This window comes from Micromesistius poutassou, assembly GCF_964030765.1.
Source record: "Micromesistius poutassou genome assembly, chromosome: 21".
NCBI classification, from domain to species: domain Eukaryota; kingdom Metazoa; phylum Chordata; class Actinopteri; order Gadiformes; family Gadidae; genus Micromesistius; species Micromesistius poutassou.
In genome coordinates this window covers 4,378,961-4,401,441 of record NC_140291.1, presented here as the reverse complement: position 1 = coordinate 4,401,441, position 22,481 = coordinate 4,378,961, and the positions used below count along the sequence as shown (strand labels likewise).

Below are 22,481 nucleotides of genomic sequence, written 5' to 3'. Positions count from 1 at the left end.
AATTCTCTCTAAGACCATGGTGACCACAACCCCAGGAAATAAACCTAATGTGTGCGTGTGCATGCGTGCATGTGTGTGTGCCTGTATGTCAGCACCTGGGATCTTTGTGCACATTCGGCACATAAGTGTGCTCTCAGACACGGCAGCGCACATTACTTTTTTATATTTCTCTGACCCACTTGTTCTTGGTTAAAGGAGAGGTTTTCAGGCAGAGATGAGGGGGGGGGGGGGGGGGGGGGGGGTGCCACTTCAGTTGGCTGGGCATTTGGCTCAGTTGGCACTCTGCTATTTTTCTTTCTGCCAACTCAGTTTTCTGTGAGGACTCAACAGCCTCAGGGAGATAAGACACCTAAAACTCTTGGCTTAATACCCCCCAGCTCATTTTCAAGGTATTGTGTTTCCTCGTCGTCAGCTTAAATATGTGTTGGGGGGGGGGGGCTTCATTAAGGACATTCACCGGGGCTTAAGTGGCTCTTTATCTCGGCTCTCAAGGTTCTGGTATTAAAAAAATGTTTAAGTTCCACCTTATATTGAAATCAGATTTAGAAAAAATACAATCATAAAACGCATAAGCCTATAATATTAAGTGTTAGATATAAAGTCAGCAGTAATATGGATGATTTAGGGGGGGAGGCTGTTCTGCCAGGAAAAGGGGCGAGTGTCTTTTGGACCATTGCCATGGTGATTGTTGAGCTGCTAAAATATTCTATACATACATTATCGTCTCGAATTCACCACGTCGTAAACTGTCACTTAAAAGAAAATCTGATTCAAGCCAAATTTCTGCCAGCACGGTTTCTAACAGTTCTCTGGAGCTGAAGAAGGGATGACTCTGAAAAAAAGACACAGAAACGGCTTCCTAAATATCGGGGCTAACGCAGGCTAAGAGATTAGCCTAGTCTATAACTAGCAGTTTCAAAGACTCTGAGGAGAATTCCTTAAGTACAAATCCATAAACCGACTGGCTGGCAAAAAAGACAATCCCATACTGCTTGTGCCCGCACACACCAGACACACACATGCAGGCACGCACACACGCACACACTTTGTGCGGAATGTATTTGCACGTGCATCAGTGTTCATGGTGATTATTGATTTTGCTTTCGAATATCCAATTTAAAATTGTGCCTTCAATAGTCAGGCACGGTTTTATGATGATAACGTTTTCTGCTTTTTACATCTCTTACTTTTGTGATTTCAATCTGAGAACAGCTCAGGGTTGACAGGTTGTTCTGTCAGAGGATCAGTTTCAGAGCGTTGAATTGTGTTGCAGGTCATCCATAAAGCTCCAGATGAGTCCTTTGCACACGTCATTATGATGTGTTAATAGTTCTCTGTCCCAGTGAACATAAACTGCCTTACAATCTTGTATTGTCTGTTAAGAGTTCATAAAGAACTTGAAGTAGGATATCAATGTATATTATGTGAGTCGTGTGTTTGTGTGGAAAATGCCTATTTCTATGGCAAATTATATTAATATTGATTGTTCAATTGTATACTAGTTTGTGTCTGTTGGCGTAATGTTAGTGTAAGACTGCTACATGATTGAAGTTTGACAATTATAACATAAGACAGCGTTTTTTTTAAACCAGGCATACCAAGAGCATTACAAAGCAGCCTATAATAATCCACAAATCCTTCGAAAATGAAGGTAAGTATAATCCTATACAGTGATAAAAATACATTAAAATTACATTTCCACCAAAGAAAGGAAGAAATACTTTGTCGGTTTGAAGTAAAAAAAAAGCCCAAAGTTGATTTTAGCTTAGCTTTTGAAGCACTCTGACTGCAAACCACCAGGGGCTTTTCTAAAATAGAACTGAAGTGAAAAGTGTCCATAGTTGAGCTTGTGTGAAGAATGCATAATACAGAGGTATAGAATAGAAAAAATCTAAGCCATTGGCCAGAACTTAGGGCTGCATCACTGTATAGCTATCTTCATGCTCTTGTCAATGTGGAGCAAAGCTATAATAAACTACATTGCACATATTAACTGTCTAGATTTATGTGGTCTTATCAGAGTTTTGCCGGACCGACAGCTATATGTAAAATTATATTTCCATGTAAAATTTTATTTTTGAAGTATGAAAGGTTCATTTTAAACAGTGAAGTTAATATTTTTATATTTGAGTAGGCAGGAAGTGTACAATGTCATGACTAGAAGGGGACTTGCAATTCAGCCGGCGGAAAAGTTAACATGATAACATACAGACGACCATCGAAGATGAACTACGATTTCCGTTTCAGATCAAGGCTGAGAAGAGAGAGAGAGAGAGAGAGAGAGAGAGAGAGAGAGAGAGAGAGAGAGAGAGAGAGAGAGAGATATAGATTAGGCAAGAGGAGGAGAGGGTTGACCTGAGCCTAGCATCAGGAGGAGAGCAGTGTCAAGGGTCTCAAAGTGATGACATCGACTTCATGCCTCTTCATCTCTCGCTCTATACCTGGTTCTAGCAGTAGCTCCTTATCCTCACTCATTTTAAACCTTCTTCTGGCAGCATATATAATGTCGGAGTGAATCTATCTCTTTCTCTCTCTCTCACCTTCTCATGCATTTATTTTACTTCTCTGCTTCTTCTGCTTCTACAATTCATTGCTTTGTCTCCTATCCTTCTTTAAAGATGTCCTTTATTTTCCTTCTTTCCCTCCCTCCCTCCCTCCCTCCCTCCCTGCCTACCTCTCAAGGTCCTGCTGGGTGCAGAATATAAAGCGGCTGGCATCATCTCAATGCTTACTCCCCCCTAACCCCCCCACACACATCCCCATGGTGGGCGCAGAACCCCCCCTCTGCTGTCCTGCGACAGGACAAGTGTCAAAAGTCTGTGTGTGTGTGTGTGTGTATATGTGTGCTTATATGCATGAATGTGTGTGTACTTGTGTTTGTTTGTGTTTGAGTATGTGCTTGTGTGTATATGTATGCGTAGGAATATATGTGCGTGCGTGTGTGTATATGTGTGTGTGTGTGTGTGTGTGTGTGTGTGTGTGTGTGTGTGTGTGTGTGTGGTGCCGGGGCATACCATGAATAAAATCATCCTTTTATCGCCTCTCTCTTTTACGTGGACTGAGTACATTACAGTCTCAGTAACTCTGGGTTTAATGCATTCTGCGCCCTCTTACTCACACTCTTTAGTTTATATATTTGATAGGATCTTACTTTTCATTTATTCCTAACATTATGGAGCACCGATGGTGCCTATAACAAGTCAGTAACATGATTGAATGCTCACCAAGGATTACAATAAAACGTGGAGGAGGCAGAGGCAGAAGCAGGCAGGGTGGAGGGTGGGTTGAGCCGCGTGTGGTCCAACGCGCCATTTCCATTTTGCACTATTTTCCCTTTGCATTAACCATTAGATAAATAGCCCAGGGAAAATTCAGTTTTCTACTTTTTCCTCCCCGCCGTTTGTTTCCCTGTCGAAGGCAGCAGTGTAAGAAGAGAGTGACTCCTCTCGACGAGCTAGCGGTCGCGCGATGCTACCTGCGCCGGTTCTGCTAAGCTGTCTCGCTCAGGTGGAGCATGATGGGTGACAACACGTTGTCTATGAGAAAGGGGGGGCGGGGTGGGGGGGGGGGGTGAAGATTTGCCTGTACACCTAAACAAAAAACGTATTTTCTAGAACCAGTGGCAAACAGACGGGTTGATGGATGGATGGAGGTATGGATATGATGGAGATAGATTGATAGATGGATGGATAGATACAGACAGACACAGACAGACAAACATATAGTAGATAAATGATGGATAGATAGATAGATAGATGATAGATAGATATGTGAAAGATAGATAGAAAGATAGACAGACAGACAGACAGACAGACAGAGCGACAGACAGGGAGATCGGTAGACATACATAGATGGATGGATAGACAGATAAGTAGATGGAGAGAGATGGAGAGATGGAGAGGTGGAGAGATAGCTATAGAGATAACACACCCCCCCCCCCCACTCCCCCCCTTCAGACAGAGTATAGCTACCCCCACGTGGGCGAGTCGAGGGAAAGGCTATAAGCAGCGTAGGGTGCGATCATGTGAAGTGTAACGAAGCACTGCGGCAGCACGGAGCGGGGCCACGGCTGCTGCTGCTGCTGCTGACGACGTGCTAATGTTGTAGCCTGTCAGCTCGCCGGCACCAAAGACGGATGGGCTCCCAAACAGAAGACAATTACAGGGCAGAGGCTCGTTGTCAGGGTCTGGACAACAGGGCCGCCTGGTCTCTGCTGCGGCCCTCCTCCCCGGGACGTGTCTGGCCGCTGACGTCGGACCGCAGGCTTAGAGGACGAAAGGAAATAGTCGTCCTCCAAATCGTCTGTCGGACAATCAGGAGCGGTTATGAATGTGATGGATGTCTTTATGCAATGTCAAAGTTTTGTGTTTTGAAGGATTATTCAAGTGACGGCGGTGTGTTCATAAAGCACGTTTAAAAACCAGCTCGGGATGACGAAAGTTCTGCACAGTCTATTAAAAAATGGAAGTGATCGAATCTGACAAGCCATTTTTACATTGTTTTATCTTGCAACCAGAAGCAATAACTTGGTCATCATAATAATAAATCTCCCTACCTCGTCTCTGTCTTGCCTCCCCCTCCCCTTTTCCCACTTTCCATTCATGATGACAGCCTTGACGTCACCCTGTATCTCAGCCAACCAGATGATTGAAAATTGTTATCGTAGAAACGGCCACAGATTGATAAGAAGCTATTGGCAGGAGTAATGTGATGGCACTCAAACCCCTGTTCTCCATTAATTTGCTCCGTGGCATTTTTATGTGCGACATTAGCAAACGTTTGCCCACGTCGGCCAATAATGTCCTGATCTTCAACAGGTCCCGCCCCTCATTACCATACCGCCACCAGAACAGTGCAGGTGATTACACAGCCAGGCAGACTCCTGAGCCTGTTGCCAAGGAGATGGCAAATGAGGTGTTTAGGGTGGTGGTGGAGGCAGTGGAGGGGGTTAGGGCTGACGATTCATGTTATAAATCACGGCGTGATTTTTGGCAATATTTCACATTGATGCAATCCCTCCCCAAATAATACATTACATTAACACTGGGCGAGTGCCCCAGAGAGAGCGAGAGAGAGAGAGCGAGAGAGAGAGGCAGAGAGAGAGAGAGAGAGAGAGAGAGAGGCAGAGAGAGAGACATAGAGAGGGAGAGAGAGAGAGAGAGAGAGAGAGAGAGAGAGAGAGAGACTATGTCAATCTCTACCATTCTTGAATGAATGAAGAATGTTTGTGAACAGAAGCCTGGGCGTGGATTAATATTGGGATATCCAAATCACAATCACAAAATAAATAAACAGGCTGAAGACAATCACAAGGACAGACGGAGAGGTGGGGGGAGGTCAGGCAATCATTTGACGCCGTCTGTCGGGCAAAGGAGCAGGCGGGGCACCAACTAGCTATAACTGCTATTCCCAATTCCAGACAATTGAAAAAGATGGTTTCATGAACCATGTGTTCAATCACATTGGCATTTACATTACTGTGCTGTAATGACACTGCGACCATCATGTGTGTATGTTTAGGGGTATGTTAACTTATAGCTCACTGTTATATCTGATTAAAAACTCTGGTCACTCACATGGTGAATGGTACGGTAAAGGATGTATGCATTCGTGTGTGTGTGTGTGTGTGTGGGTGAGGAATGAAACAGTATACGAATGTATACTATGCATATTGTACTGTGCAGCACATGTTGGGTGAGTTTGCATGCGGTTTCGTCACGCTGCGGTCGGCGTGCTCGCACCATCGTCAACGTCGCGCACGTGCACCTAAAGACACAAAGGGGTGCTTATAAAAAGGGCACTTTCCTCATAAAGCGCATCCAAGAGCTCGGCGGGAAGAGCCGCGACCAAACGAGCGGTGACGTCTCATGCCAAGAAATGAGCGCTTTCTGTGTTAGGGAAATCCCTCCTGCTGGATTTACGTCTTGTCAGGGCCAAAGACTGTTAAAAGACAGTTGGAGACCAGCGAGAGAGAGTGGGGGAGAGAGAGAGAGAGAGAGAGAGAGAGAGAGAGAGAGAGAGAGAGAGAGAGAGAGAGAGAGAAACAAAGAGAGAGACAGAGAGAGAGACAGAGAGAGAGAAAGACACACACACACACACACACACAAAGAGCAACTGAGAGGGGGAGACATAGAGACAAAGAGAGAGACATAGTGAGAGACAGAGACAAACATAGAGAGAGAGAGAGAGAGAGAGAGAGAGAGAGAGAGAGAGAGAGAGAGAGAGAGAGAGAGAACGAGAGAGAGACGGAGAGAGACACACAAAGAGCAACTGAGAGAGGAAGATATAGAGACAAAGAGAGAGACATAGTGAAAGAGAGAGACAGAGATAGAGAGACAAAGAGAGTGAGACAGAGGGAGAAAGAGAGACAGAGAGACAGAGAGAGAGAAAATAAGGCGCTGAAATAAATGATTCACTCTTGCTGGTGGGCTGAGTGGAAAATAATATGATGTAATGAATGGCATGTCAGAGACCGGCCTGCCTACTTATTGAGTTTATGCGTGTGTCTGAGGTGCTCTGTGTGTGTGTGTGCGTGTGTGCATGGTTTGCATATATGCAATATTATGTTTGTCATATGTGTGTGTGTATTTGTGTGCCATATGAGTGTATGTGTGTGTGTGTCCGTATTCTTGTGTCATGAATTTATTCTGGTGTGTAACACAATGTGTATAATATATGTCTGAGTGTGTATCCTTCAAATGTACGTGTAAAATATATTGTGTGAATGTATGCATGCATGTATGTCTGTTTGTTCTTGTGCGTGTATGCAAGGTTACTTACATGTTTTTGTTGCCCATTGAGATTATACTTTCATGACACACAAACACACACACGCACGCACACACACACACACACACACACACACACACACACACACACACACACACACACACACACACACAGACACACACACACACACGTACACACACGCTACGATGATATGAACCTAATTACAAACAGATGCCTCTGCGTCAGGCGAACAAGTCAATGCCTCTGGTGGATCCTGAACAGCATAATCAATACAAGTGCTTCTTACAGAGCCCTACTCAGAGTGGGGCTGACGGGAGGGAGGGGGCCGCCTCTAAATCAGCCAGCAATTGGTTCATTACAGTGAGTAAGAGCTCACTAAAGTGTTAAGTACAGCACGGGGCCCTGAGTGTGAACCAATCACATTCAGACTGAGGGGAAAAAAGAGAAAGCCTCTTTGGATACCGTTTCTAGGCGTGTCCATGAATTGCTTTGATTGGGCTTTTTTTCCTACTACTGCGTGAGATTACAAGTAAAATATGCCTTATAAAAAGTAGGCTAGAGAAGTTGATGTGTATTTTCATGTGAAACATGAAGCACTACAGAATAACGGTTTTTATGTTCGATTTCCAAATGCTATGTTTTGCTGGCCAATGTCCTATGTGGAACATCAAAATGCAACATATAATTGTCTGTCAGTAGACAGGCAGCCAGAAACAGTTTGAGGTGCGGCCGTCTTTGTAGCCTTTGCATATGTCGTCTTTACGTGAGGACAGTCTGCACATGAAAGTGATCCAGAACGTTCTGATGCTCAAAGCGACAGATACTTCTGTCAGTGTGATTTCTTTTTTTTTTTAACAACAATGGAAGTATAAGGCTGTGATGGCCACATTCTGTCCACTGTTGTATAAGCACAAGATAAAAAAAACATTGTAATTGTAGGACGTTTCATTTTAATGTAAAACTTCGATAAGAAAAAATAACCACTATGCCAGCCTTGTTCTGTAGAACCGTTGTGTCTGAAAGAAGCATCAATCTAAAATGTGAATATGAGGTGCTCACAGAAATATGTCCATTTCGTGTGAGATGATAAGCAGGACGGATAATGAATTCTTCCATCCGTGGTAGTTTATATTGACGATAAGGAGTGGTTATTAATGACCATGGGATAAGGGGTCAACTCTTACACACCCCATGAGCAATGTCCTCCCTATGTGGGAACAACAAAACCCAGCTCGCGGAGGAAGAGGGAGGGAGGGAGGGAGGGGGGGAGGGGGGGGTCCTGAACTCTCATTTATGTTAATAAAACTTCGCTAAATTGTTTGTGTAATGGAATTAGAGTAGTCAGGCAGGCCTGGGGGACATCAATTAAGCAGATAAGCAAATGAAAATAAATCACGCTTGATTCGACACACGGCAGCGCACTTTGTTTGCCCAGTAAACAACGGGCGCAGGAAACAGGAAGTGATTTCGTTCTACTATTTGAGGGACTATAAATCCCTGCGACAGCCGCCCTGAGTCTGCCCTGGGTCCCAGCGCGCAGGAAATGAGCGCTAACTTGTTAACCATGGCCAATGGCAGGAGGCTCAATAAATGTGTATCTTATTTGACGATTAAGTCGCAAACAAATTGATTATGTGTGCGTACGGTAAACAAAACTATTCCAAACGAGCGACGACTTGGATAATGAAGTGTTTCAAATGGATTACATCTTATTACTGCAACATTATTTAAGAGCGTTACATTCCCCCCTTTTTTGGGTTCTTTTCATTGTCAACAGCGCAAGGTTTTTCTATTATCGTTGTTGTAATGCAGAGCACATTGGCTGCGTTCAGATAGCGGGCAATGCCACCATTCAGTTTTTAATCAGTTCCATTCTGATGTCTGAAAAATAGTTTATCTTGGATACCATGGCACCAACAAATATATTGGAAACATGATTTTTCAAACTTCAGAGGAAGGGACAGATTTAGATCAGATGTAGTTTCCCCCCTTCAAACTCCTTATCTGCCTAGCCATGACTGTTCAAACTAAACACAGCCCCAGGGGAACGGAGCACACGTATTTCACCACTTTTATCATGATCATTTTGCTATTATCGTGTTTCCATGATAATAAAACAATCCTGTCCATTTACTGTCTCAGAAAACAGTTGCCCTGTATTGGAATGCCCACAAAGGCTTGGGAAAAACATTGGAGAAGGAAAACAATGCAAGAGAGATTTGAAGGAATGCCTAGATTTTTCAAATACCCAAAGACACAAACAATACAGCAAATGCAATGTGTTTAAAATCATTTGGCGACCCTATAAATGAAAGAGGAATGTGGTTACAAATATGAAAAGAATCCCAGACCAAAACAATATGGACAACCTTTTTTTTTTTTATTGTGAAGCTTGCAATATGCATGTGCGCCTTTTCACAAGGCATGTGTGTGTCCTTATGTCCCTCGTCCTAAAAACGTGATAATATAAAAAATGGTAAATTTTTTGTCAAAATACATCCATTATTAATCAACTCTAAAGCTGCAATAGACAACAATTTACCCACACATGAAGCCTAATAATTCAGTCACAATGCATATTTTTGCATAATGCTGTCAAATACAAATATGAACTGCATGAACCCCAGGTTAAGCAATCAATCAGTGAACATATCGGGTAATGGACGTAATCATGCTCCCGCGGTAATAAATGCAGTTTTGTTAAATTGTGTAGATTAATAATGAAAAGAGAGGTACCGTCTACCCGTTTGTTTGAATGTGTCCTCAAAGAAACCTGGCAGACAGCATTGCGGTGGCTAAAACAGCCGCCAGCAGCCATCTTGGGAGAGCACTATGTCAGTTTGCTTAAGAATTGTCTAGACTGATTCTGTTTGTTAAATAGCTCCGCTTCCTTCTGTTGATCATAATGGATAAGTTTTTAGAGATAAAGAGAGAGAGAGAGAGAGAGAGAGAGAGAGAGAGAGAGAGAGAGAGAGAGAGAGAGAGAGAGAGAGAAGATGTCTAGTTGCGAGACATGAATGTCAGGATAAACAATTGTCCTGACAGCATAATGACATAATAAGCCTGCGCTTCACCACTTGTTTGACAGTTAAAATGGCCTGGGTTGATGAAAAAAAACCTGCTGTTACGCCCTTACTGTGAAAGACGAAAAATGAACTTAGCTAACCCAAAAGCTAGCCAGGAACAGTGTCAACCCCCAATAACATAATGTATGTTATAGCGCAAAAATGAAAGGCTGAAGTCAAAGGGTAATTTTTCTGTAATGACTATCAATAGCTCAGTGATCCACCTCAAACTCACTGACGGGAACTAATGTTGGCCTCGTTCCTTCGGGGGCCTGGTTAGAATTTGAGTTGATCACAGGGGAACATAGGTGTGGCGGGACTGAACGAGACACCGGAGGGTAAGAAAAATAGATTTTACCACAAACAAGATTTAACTGTCCGTTCTCAAGGTGTCAGATTCTCCAGAGGACGCATTAAACTAAACCATAAAAAAAAAAGACAAAAAGCCCTGCCTGTGCTGTCTGTTCTGGTCAACACCTCCAAATCAGTGTTGTACCCATCCCCCAATCAATAGGATCAATAACTCAGGGTGTTTCAAAGGGATTCCTGTGGCTAAAGGTGGCTACAGGATGCAAAAGTCCTCGCAGCAGAGAAACAACGCCAACACCGCAGAAGACAATTGAAGCACTAGTTCTCCACCACCTGTTCCCATCGGTGAACACAAAGAGGCTACACCTGCGAGAGCCACCACGCAAGAGCCCTTTGTTCGCCTTCAAAGTCTGCCTTTTTTGTTTCACGGATGGCTACACAATTTTAATTGAAGGGTGGGGCAGCACCCTCTAGGTGAACTACAAGCAAGCCCCAGACAGTGTAGTCTGTCCCTCCCCTTACACTGTCTCCCACGAGAGCGAGGAGACAGCAAAAGTTTGAAGCTTAAAGGTCTCCACCTCCTCCTGTCTAATGCACTGTCAGGGCTGGTTACATTAGCAATCACTAGCGGCTCAGGTTAAGATTAATTGAATCACCGGGTGGCTTCTCTCTGCACTCCCTAACCCAGCGACGGAGAGAGGGGGGCTGATCCATCACGATGCGCCGAGCGGGCATTTACACAAACCTCTTCATCACCCTCCTTCGTCTTCATGCAAAAACAGAGGCGCGGTGTGGCTTGTTGCACTCCATCTATCAAGACATGGGTACGGGGTGGCAAACTCATTTTCTCCCACGCTCTTCTCTTTAATCATGCCACATGGCACTTGGAGAGAGAGAGGGGGGAGGGGAGTAGGGAGTTAGTGGAAAGAGCCGCCATCATTTCTTCAAGAGGAATCAGAGAAGGAATCATAAGGTGCAAAACAAAGAGGCTGCTAGGGCTGCTATTGCAATGGCTCAATATGAAATATTACAGGGGGGGAAAGTGCTCTCTGCCACCGACAAGAGGATATTTGCATGTCACATTTTTCGACGGCTCCTGATTCATCATTTAAGAAATCCTGTAATTGGAGCCGGCGAATGGCTCTATTGTATGATGCAATGTTTCATATTGGGAGTACAATAGACGATGTGTGCAGCAGCTGCTAGGGCACTTAAACGGGCAGGTAGCTTTACACAAGCCAGCACGTAATGGATCTGGTGAGCTTCTATTGGAGAAAAAAAGGGATCTAAATGTCGGTTTTCTGTCGGTTCTCGCTCTTCGTTAACCACCTCTATTACTATTAGCCTCTCTCAAAACAGCGCAGTGTTTCTAGTGGTCAGGTGGGCCGGCGCTGCCAAACCCTAATCCCCCTCGTGTTCTATTTCACTTAGCTAGTACAACCCTCTGTTCATATCAGGCGGGGTCATACAAAATAAACCAAAAGTTTTGTGGGTCTTTTTGCCTCCGGGGCAAGAAAGGTTGTAAAAAAAAAAACATCTGATGAAAATAATGTTTTGGCCAGCGAACTGCCAAACCAAAGATTTTACATGGCACTACAAAAAGTGTTGGGCCGCTGCATACTCTCTCTTTCTTTCACTTTCCCTCTCACACACACACACACACACACACACACACACAGAAACACACACACACACACACACACACACACACACACACAGTGTGGTTCTTTGTTCCGCGTCGTAAAGAAAAAAACAGAGGTTGCTGTTGGTCCAAAGGGGTTGCGCCCGGGGCTGTCGTCAGTCCATCGCACCACCAGCGACCGTGGCCCCGGACCCAGTGTCTGGAGCACACAGGCCCTGCCAACAGGCAGACTGGCAGCAGCCCCGGCTGAGTGAAGCAGCAGGACAGAGCGGAGTGGTGCCACACTATCACCACACAGGCAGCTGCAGATAACACACACATGGCACGGCGGTGTCTCTGTGTGTGTGCGCCGCTGCCCAGGTCCTTCCCAGCACCGCACAGGCAGAGGGACACTAAGTTTAAACGATTTCATGTTTTCACCAGTAAATCTGGCAATGAAAAAAAAAAAAACAGTGCAGGCCGGGGGAAGAAAAATGCGGGAAGATTTTGGGGGAAGGAAGTGATGATTCGAGGAATAGAGGACCTTGGACATCCTTTGGTCATAAATCGTATTTATTTTTTTTACAATTCGTACCCTTAAAAATGTTTTCACTTGAATTATCGGACTAATGTGTAAGCCAGAAAAAATAGGGAAAATATGTGGCAAAATCATCTCAGGGAAATAAAATGACTATCATAGCGGGAAAGCAGAGCACCCAAGAGTCAAGGGTTTCATTCGTTTTGGTCAATAGTTCCCATGCTCTCTCTCTCTCTCTCTCTGCCTGTGTGTCTCTTTCTCTCGGCGGTGGAAAAATGGGGAGAGCGCTCCCTGTCCTGTGATAAAGCTGTTGCCGGCGAGATGAGGAATAGAGCTCCATCATGGCGAGGCGTGGGTTTACCCTGCCAATCCGCCGCGGCGAGGACCTGCGACGCATACACGTAGCCTCCATGCATCATTTACCAGGCATTTTCGGTGCCAAAATAACACCGTTTCCCCCCCCCCCCCCCCCCCCACCGGATTTTTGTCTTATTTTGGCGTGCCTGAGGCGTCCTGGCAAAACCTCTGAAAGTCTTGATACGCTTGGATTTGTTGGCGGTTTGCTTGTTTTGTGGGTTTGGTTTAGGCCGCTTCCACTGTGGGATGTGAAGCACGTCTAGTCTAAAGCCCCTCGATGGTGCACACAGTTTCCTGGTGCCAGACGACGACGACGACGGGGGGGGGGGGTAACAATTTGTCTTTGTTTTGGGGAAGGGTAACTCTTAACTTCCATCAACTAGCAGTTCTCAAGGACCAAAAAATGTACATGAGGAACATATAGTCAATGCAGATGCAGAAAATGATGCGTTTCTTTTGTTATTTTCTTCAGACATCGAGCGCCTGGAGGGATTATTACTGTGGCAGTAAAACATTACATGCCATGTTTCCATGGAGCTCGAGGAACATATACATCCCTGACATTCATGGCTATTTCCCGCCTGGCGCTAAATCAGCACAGTTTGTCTGGCCCCATATTGGCTTAAAACACTGCACTGAGTTTCACGCTACAAAGGTAATATCTAGTAAAATGTCAAACTCTTAGCTCTTGTATTAAAAGGTCATTGCAATAGATTTTCTTTTCCGATAAATCTCAGTTAGGTAAAGGAAAGCACTGGCACACGATTTTGTCAGCATTAAGTCCTAGCCATTGTAAGTGTGCGAATTATATTTAAACATGGATTCCAGAATAATCACTAAAAACCGTAACGGCTAACAAGTACTAAAATGTAAATAAATCGCTCGCCCAGCTGCCGAGCTGAGAAGGCTTGGGATATCCCAAGGTCGAAAAGGTCGCGAGCTAGTGTACACTAAAACCCAAAGTGAACAAACAGAACAGAATCCTTTAAACAAGTGTAACCGAAGCCAAACGTTGCAGTACCATCTGTTGGCGCTGTGAACTCTGAGGGTGGCACATTCTCGCAGAGCCCTGCCCGTGGATTGCCCATGATTATTAGCATGCTACGTTAGCCTAGCCTAGCCGTTCTACCATAAAGCTAATCAAAGTACTTATTTTTTGTGTTTTTTAGGCCTATTGATAAGCTACCATTGTCGGATGCCCACAAAACAAACGTCCCTTACATGCGGGTACCTTCAGGTATCAGGTGTGAGCGGCCAGGGAGCGTGTATCCAGGTGGTGTCGGCCATTCCCCCTGCACCTGCTCCCTGTCCTCACCCTTCCATTCGTGGGGGGGGCAAATTCCCAGGATGCCAGAGGGCAGCTGTTGACAGCCCTGAACGTTAGCTACCCCCCCACCCCCACCCCCCACACACACACATACATACACATACACAAACTCACACACACAAACATGCACATAAATTGTGCACATCCACCTCCTTCGAACAGGGGCCTCGTATCGTCAGCTGCTAGGGTTGTACTGAGATGTCAATGTGTGTGTGTGTGTGTGTGTGTGTGTGTGTAGTGGCTGGGGGGGGGGGGGGGAGGGGGATCAGCAAAGGTCGACGAAGAGGAGGGGTGTATGCATGGCATACCTTCAGCGGGAGACCAGAGAGACCCCCGGGTCCAGCTTTTACAATCTATGCCCCCACGATAATCACTTTCACAAACCCAAAGGCAGACTCTGGGAGAGAGGGCTCATGCCTTTGGCGGTCACTCTGGGGGATCACGTTGCCTTCCTGGGCTGGGTGTCGCTCAGACCGCCACCCACCCTCCCTCCCTCCCTCCCTCCTCCTTCGCCACTTCACCACTTCACCTCTCACGAGGGAGGGAGGTTGCGTGGGTGGGTGGGTGGGGGTGGAGATCTGCTTCAACCGCTGATCCGTATCAAAAGATGGTGACATGCAAGGCCCTTCATGCCCTCCCTGTCGACCTCTTGTTGAAGGTGTTCCCCCTGCTGCTCTCACAAGGCTCCAGCACAGTGCTGAGTGGTGAGCGTAACTTTATTAATCTGACTTCAGGTTGAATCAGATTAATCAAGTAAGGGGACGTGCAGAGGAAGCGCTTTTATTGCAACGATTAACAACAAAAATGCGAAAGAGTAATGGATGTATAAAGAGTGACTTCCTACAGCTTCGCTACAGACCATAAATGTGACTTAATAGTTATTGATATAAGAATACTTTGTGCTGAAAAATAAAGAGATTATACATATATATTAAGAAATATGATATGCTTTATCTCTCTCAGTCTCTCTCTCTCTCTGTATAAATATATATGAATATATTTATATATATAAACACATATGTATATATATATATATATAAATATATATATATATATATATATATATATATATATATATATATATATATATATATAAACATACACATATATACACACACACATACTAACCCTAACCCTAAATAAATAAATAAATAAATATATATATATATATATATATATATAGTTGCAGGAAAAGCTACACTGTACTCTATACTATAAAATATGTTGTGATATTATTATATGCCATGCCATTAACTCTAGGTTAGCAATGTGAGCCAGCAAAATTAACACAAATAACAAGGTATAATAGAGGGGCTTACAGATCAAATGTTCAAACGGACAAAAAGTAAATTACACACACAGGCACAGACACACAAACCAAGTCAAAGGGGTTTCTTTGTTAACTTTGGTCTCGTGTTCCAGCTGCTCTGTAGATCTTACGTGAGCTATGTCCAGGCCAATGACACCATGAAAGAAGCCCTCTACAGAACCAGTCCATTTCAAAATAAAAGCTTGTCTGATGCTTTTAACAATGTAACGTGCAAAATATAATTACATTTTACACAGACAACAAAGATACCTATGTTATTGTGAATCTTTGTATAATTATACAACCATAGAGTTACAGACATTTAAGAAAACTAGAAGAAAATCTCTCCACTTTTTTGTATGCACCAGTGATGAACATAATTGGTCTACATTAAAATGTAAATACATTTTACAAGGCACCACAAAGATACCTGATATGTTCGTCCACAAGGGTCATCCTGTCTTTTTCCTAAGGCTAATATAAAGCTGTCCAAAGTTACACTAAAATCCTCCGGTGTCTTGACTTGTCAGACATTCAAGGCAGCACTTCAAATGCAACCATCCACTAAATTGACAGTAAAACCCGAAGCCAACATCTGAACAACTTGGAAACAGGGAATCGCCGCAAGCAGAAAACTGGCATTTCAGACGTTTTTCAGGAGCAGCACTTGACAATCCCCTGAATTTATTTTTCCTGAACCGAGCTCCTCAATAAAACACAACCATGTCAACAAACCAATTTGGCGAAACCCCTGTGTAGGAAAGAATGATAATCGGCAAAACAGAGGAGCGAATTGGCATGTGCGGAATTCAAACACGGGCAATGCGCATTATTTTTACTCCACCCGTTTTCCTTCTGGATCGAGTATGGCACCGGAGTAACCAACGTAGTTTGATCGGTTCTCTGGGTATTCACGTCTGAAGCCTCCCACACAGGCCACCGTATGACCCATGAGCCTGGAATGAGCTGCAGAACACTGCTGCACTCTGTACCGGTCTCAAATGGGTCAGTGCTTTCATTAATAAAGGCCCACTTTTGACAGCAATTACACATTTCCCTTTCATACGGAGCCCAGATTCATGAACAGGGAACCCCACTACCCCTTCTTCACCCCTTTTATTAAATATAGTTCTCCAATTTATTTTTCTGTGTTTCCGTGCCATTTGCATTCCAATGCTTTCGGGGGTAAAAATGACAAAGGCGTAGTTCATGTTTTAGTCGTAATTTCATTACAACTTAACAAAGCCATTTTTTGATTAAGGCAAGTCTGCTTCTTTAGGAGTATTGTAGAATATATATATATATATATAGACATATACAGTATATAAGTAAATATATATATATAAATATACATATATATAAATATAGATACATATCTATCTCTCTATCTATCTATCTATCTATCTATAGATAGGTAGATATCAGCTTTGCATGTGTGTGTACGGGTGTGTATACATGTATATTTTATATATTATATAACAGGTCACTGGGTTTTTTAAACGGATCTGGCGTGGCCTCATCCTAAACCACGAGTCTGGGGAAATCAAACAGGGACCCCCCTCCATGCCCAGACAGACAGGTGAAACTCAGGCTAGAGGTAACCCAAGTACACCCCAAACATAATACGAGCAGGGATCTCTCCGTCTTACATCACGGTGTTGTAGCCCGACTCCCCTACATTAACGCCGAATAACCTCTTTTCCCGCAACAGCAGCGCTGTGCGGTACAGTTTCACTACGTGCCGGAGAGACAGGCGGTCAAACAGATCCACCATCCGGCCCTGAACAATGTGCTTCGGCGCTGGTTTCGTGTTGGAGAACAGGACGATTTTTTATCCTTTTTTTTATACCAAACACACACAGGACCGATGAATACAAAATGGGGGTCTTGGACTACCAAAAATATTTGAACAAAGATTAAGGTGTTGTATTTGGCAAACAAAAGTCAGGAGTGTTTTTGTATGAATTTTTAAGTAAAACTTCAGCTTGAGTATATTTCACTTGGTCGGGGTGAGGTCAGTGTGCCGGTTTAACTGGCTGGGAACACCCAGAAAGTTCAATATAAAAAATAAAGAACGTCGTTGCCAATAGATGGGGGTGAATGAGAGAATTCCAGACAGCTATTGGCAGTACTTGGAAACCAAAAAAATAGTCATAAATCCCCACAGAGACATTAATGGTGTGCCGGCCAACGGGGAACCAAAGTACATCAAACCATGGAAATCCAACGGCTTTAAGGTACCGAATGTTTTGAAAATGATAGAGCCACGTTGACAATATCCACTGAGAAATCAAAGTTTAATAAATAATTCCCATCACAGCTTCTGATGTGCAAACAATGTTAAGGCCCTTGCTGGGAATCCACACGCGAATGACGTATAGTTCTGGGAAGGAGGATTGTGGACGCTGCCACTTAAAATTTAGTGTTTAGGGTTTGAAGTGTGAAAACTATGTCCCACAATTTAAAGATGGGCCTCTAGGATTCATGGTAAGGACACATATGAGCCATTACAATAAACAAAGAACTGGGGTCCCCCCCTGCCCCCTTTTACATTTTAAGTGGTCACAGTCCCTAATGAAAAGAATCACATATTTCCGGCAAATTGGACACAGCGATTGGTCACAGTGAAAATTGGCCTTGTTTCACACAACCCCCAACAGTGTTTTCTTTGAAAAAAAGAAATTACCCCTCCTCTCCAAAATAACCTTAATTGTTGTCGTTTGTTGGGTGGAAACCAAACATGGTTGAAAGCATTGGCCGAAAATCTGACAAAAAAAAAGAGAAAAGAAACAAATCTAATTTTGAATCAATCAGAAATTATCACGAAAAAAAACCAACACTTCAATGACACCCTGTGTGTCGAGTGCTGTCATACATGCGACCGGCCCTTCACCATGACAAAAAAACAACTCATTGGCCTTTAAGGCAAACTTGGCTGCAACCGAACAAGGCTCTCTCAAAAAGCCACGCATGAAATAAGAGTCCTCTCATACGACCTATAGGAGGGGGGAACCGAATCTGACAAGAGCTCTTCCCTACGCCCCCGTAACAGCGATCCGCTTCCCCATCATCCCGGGCCGTGCTGCTGCCCTAACCGTTATTTACCCCCCTCTCATTCAACTCAAGGGTCCTTCAAGAGCTTTAAATGGGCAGCATTAAGTGTAACCGGCGCACTAAGGCCCCGTCCTTGGAGGCACGGTCCAAATTCCTGAGAATCTTGGCAACTCCCGGGGATGGATGGGACCCTCATGGATATACACGGGCCTCCCCCGGCCCCACAATGGATGAATAGGTAAACAGAAGGTTGTGAAAGAGTTATGGGGAAAAGAGAGTGTTCCCTCTGAGAGGGGCACAAAGCAGGAGGTGTGTGAGTGGGAAGACAGAGAGACAGAGAGAAGGAGAGAGGCAGAGAGAGAGGGGGGGTAGGGGGGGGGGGGGGAGAGAGGTATGTTTGGTGCAAAGAGTCGGAGTGTGAGAGTAAAAGTTGTGTGTCCGTGGGTAAAGAGTGAAGAGGAAGCTGCAGTGTTAGTGTTAGCTCAATCAAAAGGTGAATTATACCTCCTAAGACACTCAGGTAACCTTTCATTATGGTCCTAATCCTTCTTAATAACAGAGCCGCCATGTCGGCAATGGCCCATTAGACAGAGGAGCAGAGAGAAGGGGGGCCATTATTCCCTGTAGGCTCTTGGAGAAGGGAATACATGCACAGACACAAACACACACTGACACACACACACATACCGACAGACACACACTGACACGCACAGTCACAGCAACGCACACACATGCACACACATGAAAACACTGACACAAAACCACACACACAGACACACACACACACACACACACACACACACTCACATACATACACACAGAACATATACACACATACAAACATATACACACACACGGATACACACACACACACACACACACACACTCATATACACACATACAAACAGTTGTGTGCGCACAGGGACACACGCTGTGACAGAGAAAATCAATCATAAATCAGTGGGCTCTTGCCAGGATGTTGTGATAAAAGGTTGACACACACTCAAGAGGAAGATGAAAACCTCCAGGAAGAGTAAATACATGTTGAAGAGGAAATAGACATTTACTCACACTAAAAGTTTGACCTGTGGAGAAAGACCTTGGACCTCGGTAAATACATTTAGAGCAAGCACATTTACCTTGAAATCAAGGGTAAAAAAATACTTGAAGTGTAAATTATCTAAACTGTGTGGTGGAAAGAAAATACATGTATGAAATAAAGAATAACAACAAAAGAAAACAAATAGTAAAACTAAGTTAGCTTGACAGTAGCTAATTTGTGTGTTGAATTTTAATTAGGATCCAAAAGGTTATTTAATCAGTAACATATATGTGGGCCTTAGGTCATAAAATATTTAGTTAAATGTAAATGGATCAAAAACAATTCACTTACATAGGCTACAACTTTAAATACACCGCAGGATGCCTACTTTTCTTTGTTTTATATGGGTTAAAAAATATATACACACTATAGGCGCGGATAATAGATAGAGAGAGAAGAGAAAGAATAGACTATGATTAAATCAATTTAAAAAATGGCCTAAAAGAATAAACCTTCAACCGGAATATAATTTTGGATGAATTACTAAAAATGTTTATTGAATGCAGAAAAACAAGTTAATGCCCATTGTAAAAAGTGTTTATTAGCTCAGGCCTACTACATTATGGTCCATTTTATATTTAGGCCTACTATTTTCTCAATGAGAGAGAATAATGTAGGGTAGGACTATTATGCCTTGGTGGTCGACATGCAACTCATCAGCATATCAATGAAACACATGAATTGTGAAATCAGTTTTACCTGTACCACTCCAGTCCGTTCTCATAGTTGCGGTCGAAGAAGTGCGGTTCCGCACCCACGGCCCGGATGTCCGGATGCACGCGGAGGAACTCCAGCAGCGCGCGTGTGCCTCCTTTCTTAACACCTATAATAAGCGCCTGGGGCAGTTTCTTGGTCCCTTCTCCCAAAGGACTGAGCTGACCTGCTCCCGCGAACCTCGGCGACGCTCTCCTCGGAGAAAGTACATCCAAAGGCGGCAGGAGTAAAGCCTCCACCGGCTCCCCATCGTCCCCCAACTTTAGAGGTCCATAGTACACCGGACTCGCGTTGTCATCGCCTGTGAAGTGCGAGGGTCCTTTGGCGGCGATGTGACTCAACGTCTCTGGCAGGGTGTTCCATTTTTGCAGGAGTCTTTTTCTCCTCAGCGATCTTAAATCGTGCAGTTCATCAGGGAAGAAACCCCCAACTTGTGAGGATGTTTTCACCGTGGCGGGCAGGGTGCTGCATCGGTCAGTGAGACAGTAGAGGAGGAACACGGAGGTAAGCAGCGAGCACAACATGACCACAGACTTCCTAAAGATGCCTCGGGACAGCAGGGGATCCACTTTGCAGGTGCGGCTAAAAGCCATAACGGTCCCTCGGTCGCTGGGTTATCAGGAGGTCCAGCCATGCTAGGCAGACATTGTGGAGTCCTTTTGCCATGAAGAAATTAGGAAGCTCTGGTGCTGACGAGACTGCATCCACGCTGAATGGATCGCACCTCCTCGCACGTACGCGCGTGTCTGCTCCTCAATGACACTCGCGCCAAAGCTTGTTTTTTTTAGGTGACGACAATTATCAATCTACTAAAACAGGCGGAAAAGATGTCAAGGTAGTGCTTGACCGTTAACGCCTGTACCTGTCAAATAGTATCGATCTACAACGGATGTCAATCAGTTGGATCATCTAAAGAATTTTTATATTTAATTTGCCCCGCGGCAAACACCACTCTGTCGCCGGCGCACGTGTGCAGGTTTGTGAACTTCTGTCAGATTCTGTCAGGTTATGCGCTGCTATGTCGACAACCAATGACAATTACGTTTGGTAAAGGTAAGCGAGAGAGAGAGAGAGAGAGAGAGAGACATTATAGGAGCCAATCCGAATCCAGGAGGCGTGGCCCAAGATCCATCCTCTCACAAGCTGTAAGACTCCAACGGAATTCACTGAAAGTTTTAAAACTGATGTCTAATCTTAAGACATAGTTCCTGACACATATACACAATATGTGTCCGTGTGTGCGCATACAAGTATGTCTTTGAGTTTGAACCATCATCGACTGTGTGTGTGTGTGTGTGTGTGTGTGTGTGTGTGTATGCATACGTACTTACGTGCGTGCGTGTCTGTGTGTGTTTAAAAATCATCTAAAGTGTGTGTGTGATTTAAGCCTCAGCCAATGTCTGAATATTAATGGACTAATTTTTTTTTAACATGAAGAACTTGAATTTGATCAATGCCAGAAACAAACACACACACAGCCAGACACACACACACAGCCAGACACACACACACACACACACACACACACACACACACACACACACACACACACACACACACACACACACTATCTAATTGTTAAACCTTTTAATATTATCACTACCTCCTAAATAAATAGAAAAAATCACCTAAGAAAAATTAACTATTTCCCGGTCGTGGAAACACACATCGTCCCACAGTGCCCCCAACCACACACACACACACACACACACACACACACACACACACACACACACACACACACACACACACATACACACACGTTAATAGTAACAGTTTGACTCGGGGCCACCATGAAGATGCCCCATGTTGACCCTGCTCTCCCTCTCTTTATGATCCGCGGACGGACAAAGAGAAGCATCACACTGATAACGGGCCCGATTACTCCTTTACAAGTGAGCAAGAACAATCCCAAATGTTTCACATCTGCTGCCGGCCTTGCAGGGGCATTAGCATGAGAAAGTGAGGGCAGTGCTTCAATCCTGCACAGCTCACCGGCTGAGAAAGAGGACACAGAGCCCGGACACCGGCGGCCGCGCCCCCCCGCCAGATGTCCCCCATGTTGTGGGACAATGCCCCCGGGGTCGCCCGCCCCGCATTTAACAAATCACACCCTCCTTGTCTTTTTTTTCTCTTATCTTTGGGGGGGGGCGGCAGGGGGGGGGGGGGGGGGGGGACAACGACAATGAAATGCCGGCAGTGGATGTTCAAGCCCATCTCTGCCCCGGAGACCCCCCCCCCCCCCCCCACCCACACCCACACACACACACACACACACACACACATATTATAACTTTCATAGCTGTACAGGGTCTCATATTTCTCCACAGCCTCA

At 44.5% G+C, this 22,481-nt stretch overlaps 1 protein-coding gene across 1 annotated transcript in view; it reads right to left on the bottom strand.

The window, feature by feature from the left end:
- LOC311367195 (heparan sulfate glucosamine 3-O-sulfotransferase 3A1-like) overlaps window positions 1–21,087 on the bottom strand; it is a 30,698-nt gene extending 9,611 nt beyond the window's left edge. Inside the window, exon 1 of the mRNA XM_084486035.1 lies at window positions 20,132–21,087. Coding sequence (XP_084342161.1) covers window positions 20,132–20,739 — 608 coding nt within the window. The 5' untranslated portion in view covers window positions 20,740–21,087. The remainder of the gene's footprint in view (window positions 1–20,131) is intronic.
- Between the last annotated feature and the right edge of the window lie 1,394 nt (window positions 21,088–22,481).